Genomic DNA, 9,145 nt, shown 5'->3' with positions numbered 1-9,145 from the left:
GATACCAACTAATTCAATTAAAAAACAACACTGTGAGGTCCAATCGCACCTGGATCTGCAGTCTGCATCCAGTCAGTCTGTGAGAGCCCAGCTTGCAACAGCTGATGGATGCTCAAAGCACTATACCTAGGCCAGCAGGCTGGAGCTGCCACAGACCAACACAGCACAAGAAACAGCAGCACACAGTAACCCCCACGTAAAACTGAAGAGGCAATCGAAAAAGGAAAAAGCCTTGAGATGTGTCCAACCAGTTTAATGACTGATAAAACCGTGCAAATATCAAACTACGGAGTACCAGGGATACAAGAGGCACGAAGGCCTTGGGGAAAACACTACGACCTTGTCATGAGGAAAATGGGATCACCTAATGTTGCTAGGGGAAAGGGGGTGGTCCACCAGCAGCTCAGACCTATGACATATTCCTTGGGGAAAGCTGCGTCCCATCCCATAAGTGTGAACAAGCCTTCACTCTCGAACATAAATTCTTGTGCAGACCACGTCATCGGCGCCAAACGTCTGCAGAGAAGAAAAGGAAAACCAATCAGTGCACATGCCTGTGCAAAAATGTTTAAAGCATATCACCAATAAGGCCACTTACTGCCCTGTTAAAAACTCTTTGTAACAGACATTCAATTTCCTGTGCTGTGTGCTCATGCAAAGTGCTAGGGTTTTTTTTTCCCCCTTAAGCTTTCTATTGGCAGAGAGGCAACTAGGGTATAGAATTATGTTATATATAATTTTCCTTTGCTTCTGGAACCTGTGAATGCTGACATAACAAATGAGAATTTCCTGGCTTTGGTTTTGAAATTAAACTGAAAGGGGAGAATGTCATATTGGACATTCCTTAAGTGGTTCTGTCTTTTTTCAAACGACTTCAAAAGAGCAAGGGGCTTGGGCAGCTGGAGCCATGGGGTCCAGCGCTGACCAGCCAGATGGGATTGCTTTGGAGAAGGAATAGAACTGCTTTCCAGAAAGCAGCCATCTAGCTTGGGAGACAGCCTGACATTTTGTACAAGGATACTTCAAAAAGTTCGTGGAAAAATAGAATGAAAATACAAAATCTTTCCATGAACTTTTTGAAGACCCCCTTGTATAAGTAACACCCAAGTCACCTGCAAGCTAGAAAATTGGTCTCAGCTGCAAAAGGATAGCGTTGGCATGCAGACCTAGCTCTGTAACTCACAGCTGGGTAAGTTTGGGTAAGTCTCTCCTCTCTTGGCCTGTTTGGGGGAGGGAGAAGCAGGGGGTGTTGCTGAGGGGAGGGGTGGAATTGAACAAGATGATCCAAAGGCTCTTTCCAGCTAAAATTCTATAGCTCTTTGTTTGCATGCTGTAGGGAGGACACGAACCATTCCACAGATGGAAGAGGACAGTTTTTCTTCTGGCCCCTGAAATGATACTGCCCATAAGTAAGCTGTCTCAACTTTTCCAAAAACTAGCAATTACTCACAAGCCTGCTCTCCTGGGCCTCTCACGGGGATCATACTAGGGATCTCCTGGCCAGAATGATGCAGTTATACATGATTTTGGACACCTCCTTTGTCCACCCCTCTTTCCCCCTTAGTGAGGAGTGCAGATGATTGTGTTTTGGGGGTATGTGGAGGGTGGAGTTCCCACCATAAATCCACCTCTCAGACATCTGGACCCCTCGGAACCATATAAGTTTTCCAGAATGCTTTGAGCTTTATGGCCATGAAGTTTCAAATGGAATGCCAATGTTTGGGGATGTGACTCTACCCACGCAGTAACTGTTCTAGCTGTCAGTTCACCCAGGCTGACAAATGGCTTCATGATGGGAAGAAATTGCCACATTTCCAATCACATTTGAAGGGGCCTTCTCAGCCTGCAAACTACGCTTAGAGGTTCCCGAAAGAAACTCTCTATAGAGTATTCCAGAGTGGTTTGAGGGAGTATACTCAGTTTTCAAAGGAAGGCAACTTACAGCCTGGAGACAATTTACTGTTGGCACTGGGAGAGCTTATTTTAATTTAATTAGATTAATTTGCCTCTTGTTATATGGAGACTACATCTCCCTACGTTTTAAATTTATTACTGATAATAAGCCTTGAAACAAAAGCCTACATTTCAGATCACAAATGCCAAGAATTAATGCTCCCCTGGAGGCTTGTATATATTTTGCTGAGCCAGGGAAGGATGCATGAGTGGAATTGTAAAGGGGGTGGTAGGGGCTTTGGAAGTAGTGAAGTCCTTCCAGCAGGATTTGGTCTGTGACTCTGGCTTCTAGGGTGCTACAGAGGTTAATAAAATCACACTTTCTCAGAGCAAACCGATCCTACTTAGCTCTCAGCTACACTCAAGACCTCTAAAATCATCTCCCTCTTTGCTGTCTCTGGTACCAGGAAACCATATGTGCCTTTTCTCCTAAGTTTCCAAGTTTCAGCCTCAAATTGCTCCCCAACCTCATCAAGCATTCTTCCCCTGGAAACAACATTAGCCAGGTTGCAAATTAAGCCAGTCCCTTCTCTATGAAAGGAGAAAGCATGTTAAATCATCCCAGGGAAGGACAGAGGAGAGAGAGAAAGAGATAAAGCAGTCTCAGTTAAAGTAATAGAGACAGCTCAATTTAGGGTCTTCTTGCAGAATAAACATGTAATTTCAGGGCTGAGAGGGACCTCAGGGATCAGAATTCAGCGCAGCCGCTCATTTTACTGCGGGGGGTTGGAGCTTGGGAAGGGAAGAGCCATGCTCAGGTCACATACCACACCTCGCTGTCTCCTATTCCCAACATTTTGGGGTGATATTCGCTAAAACAGGGCAGATTTTAACAAAATATGCCTGATGGAGAACAAAGGATATAATTTCTTGGTTATCCACGACAGCTTTTCCCTTTTCCAGTCTGGGGGAAAAAAGATGGTTACAAGGAAAGCACGGTCAGTTCTGAAACACAAAGGGAGAGTGATGTGGGACTTGTCCCGTCCTCCCCATCTGTCCTTGCTGCTCTACCCTAAAAACAGGGGAGGAGGTATGTGATTAAACGATAGGGGTTTCTAACTTGGCCTCGCCACATAAGCTTACTTTGGCTGGGGGTGTTTAAAATGTTTCAGTCTTAAAACTTTTAAGGAAGAGCCCACCTTGTCCAGATCTAAGGCCCTACCCCTCCACATTGGGTTGCACTCACACTTCCCAAATTATCATTACTTGCCTGGCTCCTGAAGGCCATTGGATTTTGCAAGTCCGGGGGTAAAAGTGTCCTCTAAGGCTCTGAATGCCGATGTAATGAAAATTTCTGAAACCTTTCCCAGCCAGCCAAATGGGGAACGCAAAGAAAAAAAAAATCCCTTCTGCTGTGTGAGCTTGGGGACCTCACAGAGATCATTCTGAGCCAGCTGGACGGGAGGTTGGCTTAAAGCATGTCACCTCCACCGGCATGTATTACTATGGTAGTGGCAGGCACGCCAGCCTGTCCATAACCCTGTCTTGCTGTCTGAGCTACTCACCTCTCCTGCCAACCATTTAACAACGATTTCCTCTGACCTAAATTGTCATCTAGAGTTTTCTGCTCAATTTTTAACCCAGGGCAAATGATGTCTTTCTCTGAATGGGCAAGTGAAGATGACATGTTTGTGTGGCCCACCTCGGGCATCATCTGGGGAACTCTGGGATTGTTTGAGGGTCCAAGGGCTCTCACCAGGATGAGCTCATCGTTGGCCAGCTCACGGGTCCAGTAGGTTTTGGGGCCGTCCCCCTCAAGAAGAGTTTGTGTGCAGTGGATCTTGTTCTCATTCTCCCAAGTGGCTAAACTCTGCAGGCAGCAAAACCATTAGTGACGTTAATTACAGTCTCCGCAGCGGGAGCAGAGACAACAATGAACGCTGGAGAATAATTGCTGCGCAGAGAAGCAACACATGGTCCCTGTCAGCAGGGCACAGAATCTTCTCTGCTGAGCCCTGTAAAGTCCAAATTCAGAGTGCCGGTCATGGATTTGATGGGATATAAACATACCTTGTATTGCACGCGCGCGCATGCACGCATATACCCACTCACTGAAGCCGCAAAGCCTTAGGCACACTTTACATCTCTAGGAATAAAATTTAGAATGTGCGATGATTCATTTATGTCAAAATGGATTACCCCTTCAAGCAACTTGGATTTCAAAGACAAGAACCTACACATCAGAACCACAAAATTTTAGAATGGTTAGGACACCATGTTTGCAACCACATCCTTGGTCTGCAGATCAGGAGCACAAGCTCCTGCAGGGATTTTGGGATAAGACCTTCCATTCTTTTTGCTCTCATCAGATGTAGCGCTCTGATAAACCTGAGCATCTCTGGCTCCAAGAATAAAAATGCTGCCACTTTCCAGGTTACATCCATCTAGAAAAAAACTGATCTGAAGGGTCTTCATGCTGTTGGAGGTAGGATGCGAAAGGAGCGATTCCCTGCAATTTTCCCCAGTGTCTGCACAAAGTGTGGTATAGCTGGGTTGAGGGTGGGGTTAGGGGAGGGGCGGGCAGTACTGAATGTGCACATAATCACTTTTTAACTAACACATGGGACACATTCATTAGGCAAGGTTGAGGTTGGGAGATAAAGCCCCATTCTACAGGCTGTTGTGTAAACCTTTGATTTTTAAATCAGAATTACCCACCGTTGGATATCCCCAAATTAAGCCAGGCCTTCTCCCTTAGACTCCCAGGCCTTCACTCTAACTACATTATCCTGCTCTTTTGTCTTCGCAAACAATGCAGCGACTTGGGCCTCATATCTCAGCCCCGACATCATTTTCAGGCTATGCCAATTCTGGGAGCCAAAGATTGTCTCCTGGAGCAACCTGCTCCTGAGGGGCTGTGTCTGCCTTCTCCCAAGCCCAGTGCCCAGAAGGTCCCACTGTGAGATCAGACAGGCACCACTCAGGAAAGGTGAAACAAACAATTTCCCACTCTCTGGAATGTTATGACTTTTTTCGTTTTTTAAACATTGGAGAAAGGGAGGGAGACATTTTGTCACTTTTTAGATAAGTGGTAGCAGCAGTGATTATTTTTTAATCTGCTTAACCAAATACAATTTTTGCCTATGCAAAAAAGGAATGTACAACCCGTTGCTTCAATCCACTCATTCATCCCTGCAGCCGACGTACACAGAAATAAAAAAACTCTTGCCCTTGAGGACTAAGAGAGGGCACTTAGTCCATTTTCCCAGACAGAACTTGGGTTGCTTTTGGAAAGATCCGCCGTGCCTTTAAGCAACCAGGCTAAGGAGGGAGGGGAGAGGTGCCGGGGCCATAGGGACTGCTGAAACTGGATCCACAGTGATCCCAGGCGGCCCAGGGACCCCCGGGGGGGGGGTGGTGGAGGGAGAGGGTAGCACACGAGATCTGCCTCTCCACCTGAGACAGGAAACGTGGCCCCTGCAACCGCCCGCCCTCGCGCGTAGGGCGCCGCAAACCTCTGCAAAAGCCACAGCTGGGAACGCCGCGCAACCCAAAGCCCGCGCTTTAAGCGCGGCTGTTAGCACCTCGGGAGGCGTCTTAGGGATGGGGTTGGGAGCGAATGTGGGTAGGAATTTTTCCTGAGCCCAGGGTAACCAGGTTGTACAAACCCTCTCTGAGAACAGCGCGTGCACACGCCCTGCAAAGAAAGCGCGCCACAGGCTGCTAGGGGAGACATCGGTTCCTCTGGCTGCAGCGGGCCATGGGCAGGGAGCAGGGACTCGGGGACGCTGCGTGGGCTCTGGGGCTCACCTTGCACTTGCGTCCGTCCACTGTCTCCTCCTCGAAGCCTTCTCCGACCTTGAAATTGATCTCAGTGGTGCGCACCGTGGTGGACGTCTTGATGTAGAACTGATCTCCGTCCTGGCGGATCTCCACGTGCGGCTTGGACGCAGCCGCTACAGCCACCTTCCGCAGCATGGCGTTCACACCTGCGCCAGGAACGGCGGTTGCGCCACCGGCTCGGGTGACGGGGCATCGCTACCGGCCCGTCGTCCCGGGACTGGTAGGGCACTTCCTAAACCCTTTGACTTTAGACAGGGGCCTTAAAATCCACTCGTTTCCTTGCCCTCGCCCTGGTGTTCAAGATGAGATACTGATGCTCAGAGAAGGTACGTGGCTTTACCCGAGTTGCACAGTGAATTCGCGGCAGAGCCTGGTCTTAAGCTGAGTCCCCAAATTTAAAGTCCCTGACCCTTCTTGCACTCCAGTACTCTCTCCTCGCAATTATCTAGCACGTAATAAAGGACGAACCGTCGGGGAAGGTGCCAAACATCTAACAAACCTTTACTGGACGCGTGGGCCCCGGGCTCCGCTCGCCGCTCCGAGACAGGGTGCGCCTAAGAGATGGGGTCATCTATCGCCCCGGGGACTCTTTCCTGCGTGGGGTTCCCCAGCGCCCACTCCCTCCAGACCCGAGTCACCTCCCTCTCGCCGTCGGGGCGCACCGTCCACCCCAGCTTACCCAGTGCCTTGAGTAGCTCGTCGAAATTCTCGCTGCTGCGCATCTTCCAGGTGCCAGCGAAGTTGGGCATGGTGGCGGTGGCGGCGGCGGGAAAGCGGCGGCAGGCACGGACAGCGGCGGCGCAGCAGGCACACTCGGCGCTGCAGGGCGGAGACTGGCGCTGTGCGCCGAGCCCCGCGCGCCTTGAGTCACTGGGAGAGCGCCCCCCACCCCCCCCCGCAGCCCCTACCCCGCGTGAGCACAGCTCCCCGCCCAACCATGCCCCCATTCCGCCTCTCTGCACTCCACTTTCTAGTGGTGCAGGCCCGTCACCCGCTCTCCTACAACTGGGGGACACCTCCACTACCCCCGGGCCACCCACATCTTGCTTTAAAGTGGGTGGTGGGAGAGGGGTTGGACGAAACAAGATAGGCCAGGAGGGGATAATTGTTGAAGCCAGGCGGTGGGGACTTGGGGAATGATTATACCATTCTCTCTACTTTTGTGTATGTTTGAAGATATCCATAACAGAAAGTTAAAATAAAGTGGGTAGTGGGGGCCATCAGGAGATGGGAACCACTCCCTCCCCATCCCCAGTCGGGCTTTCTGGGTGTGCCCAGCCGGTCCCCTCCTCTCCCGGGTCCTGGATCCTATTCTGCCGCACGCACACCCGCGGGTCCAATGGGAGCGAGTGGCGGGAAAGCCCCAGTCCCCCCCGCCACACACACACACACACGCACCGGCCTGGGCACCGCCGCGCGGAACGTAGGCTCCTGGGAGATCCTGGGTCCTCCGCGTTCGCAGGCATGAGCGAGCCCAGGCTGCCGCCCCTTAGTCGGATGGACTGAATGAGCTCCAGAACTGAGGGTGGGTGCGGCCTGTTTTGTGGAAAAGTGAGGCTTTGCACTCTGTGGGCAGGCTGGGGGCGGGGGGGAGCTGAGGAAGTCTTCCTTCTCCCTTCACTCCCGAATACGCACCACACCCAAACACCCAAAGTTCCCTCATTGTCCCCAGTAAAGGGAACAAACACCTCACCGCAGCTCTTCCAGCTCTTCACTGCAGACCCCAAATTTTCCTTCCAGCCTCTTTCCACTATTTCACCAACCGTGCACCTCAACCAAACTGCACAACTCAGTATTCTGGAACCTGCCACGTGTCTTCCCCTCTAAGCCTTTGCCCATGTTGTGCCCTCTCCCTGGAGTGCCCTTTTCCTCCTCTGGTTAATAAAATCTTGCCCATTCATCAAAGCCCATCTTTATGGAGTCTGTTGTGAAATTCAGTTTCCTAATCAAATGTGGTTATTTTTCTGTGAACTCACAGGATCATTGCTTGGTCCTGTTCTTGGTCAGGTCTTATCTCTGCTATAAACTGAACTCCTGGAGAGCAGTGATTGTTTATCAGCTTGTCCTCCCTTCCTCAGGCTCAACCAGGTGGGGCTCAGTACCATGAGAAGCCCAGAGGGAGTGTGGGGGTGAAGACTTCTGAGGCCTTGGGGGACCTGTGCTGAGTGCCTGCTGAGCAGAGTCCTGGGCTTCTGCAGGTGGCTGGCTGGGCTCCCACCTGGAGGTCCCGAGGAGCTGTCTAAGAAAGCAGCAGAGGACAGAAGAGAGGAGAGCAGCCATCACTAGCTGGAAAGGGGCATGGGCAGGGCCAGCTTTATGCACATGCGACCTGTGCAGTCCCACAGGGCCATGCACTTAGAAGGGCCTGATGGTTGGATTGGAAAATGGAAAAGCAGGAATGCTCTGCTACTGCTGTCTTAAAATTCTTAATATTTTTTGGGCCGGCCCGTGGCTCACTCGGTAGAGTGCGGTGCTGATAACACCAAGGCCCCGGGTTCGGATCCCATATAGGGATGGCCGGTTCGCTCACTGGCTGAGCGTGGTGCTGACAACACCAAGTCAAAGGGTTAAGATCCCCTTACCGGTCATCTTTAAAAAAAAAAAAAAAATTCTTAATATTTTTTGAACATGGGGTCCTGCATTTTCATATTGCACTGGGACCTGCAAGTTAGTAGCTGGACCTGGGTGTGGGAGGCAGAAGAATCAAACCCATAAAATCAAACCAACTTTGTAGTGGGTCTGGTGTCTCTACAGTGAGGGGAGAAAACAGGGGTGCCATGTAGCTAGTGCAGGCCTCTGCCCCCATCCAGTACTCCTCCCCAGCATGGCTTCAGCCATCTTAAGGCCAGGGATGGAGCGGGGGCAGGAGGCTGGAGGAGGGCAGCAAAGTCGGGAGCCGGTACCATGGTTTATAGCCCAGGGAAACCCTGTGAGGATGGTCAGAGGGAGAAAACGGTAAAGGAATAAGGAGGGTGGGGCAAGAGGGGCCGGGAGAAGGGGTCCACCCCCCGGTTGGGGCTGCTGTGGCAGGAGGACACTGGTGCTGTTGTCCAGGTACTAAGCAAGGGTGGGAACAGGGTCCAGGAAGGAGGGGGGCACAGCCAGTTCGGCAGTAGAGAGTGGAGTGGTCCCAAAGTCCTTGTGAACCCACTCTCCTTGTTAATGGAAGTTCAGAGGTGGCCAGGGCAGACAGGAGGGGCCAGGACTTCTCAGAAGCCCCAAACCTCATTGGGCGGCACATGAAATGGGGAGGGCAGGCTAACATAACTCGCCTGGCTACCAGGGAAATCCAGAGCCACGAGGGCAGAAAAACACCACCATGGTAATTCTGTGAACCCAGCCTCAGGACCCAGAGCAGCATCCCTACTAGTTAGAGACCCAGCTCTTAGCCTGGGCCTCAAAACAGACT

General features: G+C 51.2%; 1 protein-coding gene across 2 annotated transcripts; it reads right to left on the bottom strand.

Annotated features, from left to right (window-relative positions):
- Positions 1 to 237: 237 nt before the first annotated feature.
- Positions 238 to 6,620, bottom strand: CRABP1 (cellular retinoic acid binding protein 1). 2 transcript variants are annotated; one of them, XM_008574528.1, is made up of 4 exons: positions 6,416 to 6,620; positions 5,704 to 5,882; positions 3,650 to 3,763; positions 238 to 516 (listed from the first exon to the last, which is right to left on the bottom strand). In XM_008574528.1, the coding sequence occupies exons 1-4, from the start codon at positions 6,483 to 6,485 to the stop codon at positions 466 to 468; spliced, it is 414 nt and encodes a 137-aa protein (XP_008572750.1). In that variant the 5' UTR covers positions 6,486 to 6,620; the 3' UTR covers positions 238 to 465. The 2 variants fall into 2 exon arrangements, with proteins under 2 accessions (XP_008572750.1, XP_008572751.1); XM_008574529.1 differs by lacking the exon at positions 3,650 to 3,763 and having other exon boundaries at positions 6,416 to 6,571.
- Between the last annotated feature and the right edge of the window lie 2,525 nt (positions 6,621 to 9,145).

The sequence above is a fragment of the Galeopterus variegatus genome, unplaced genomic scaffold (genome assembly GCF_000696425.1).
Source record: "Galeopterus variegatus unplaced genomic scaffold, G_variegatus-3.0.2 Scaffold1059, whole genome shotgun sequence".
Lineage (NCBI taxonomy): Eukaryota > Metazoa > Chordata > Mammalia > Dermoptera > Cynocephalidae > Galeopterus > Galeopterus variegatus.
The sequence above is the reverse complement of the archived record's forward strand: the minus strand, read 5'-3'. Positions and strand labels throughout refer to the sequence as shown.

Coding starts and splice junctions, on each gene's coding strand:
- CRABP1 (XM_008574528.1), bottom strand. CDS start 6,485: ATGCCCAACTTCGCTGGCACCTGGAAGATGCGCAGCAGCGAGAATTTC. Junction 3,764..5,703: donor TGGACGGACGCAAGTGCAAG/GTGAGCCCCAGA, acceptor TGCTGCCTGCAG/AGTTTAGCCACTTGGGAGAA. Junction 517..3,649: donor CCAACGATGAGCTCATCCTG/GTGAGAGCCCTT, acceptor TCTTCTCTGCAG/ACGTTTGGCGCCGATGACGT.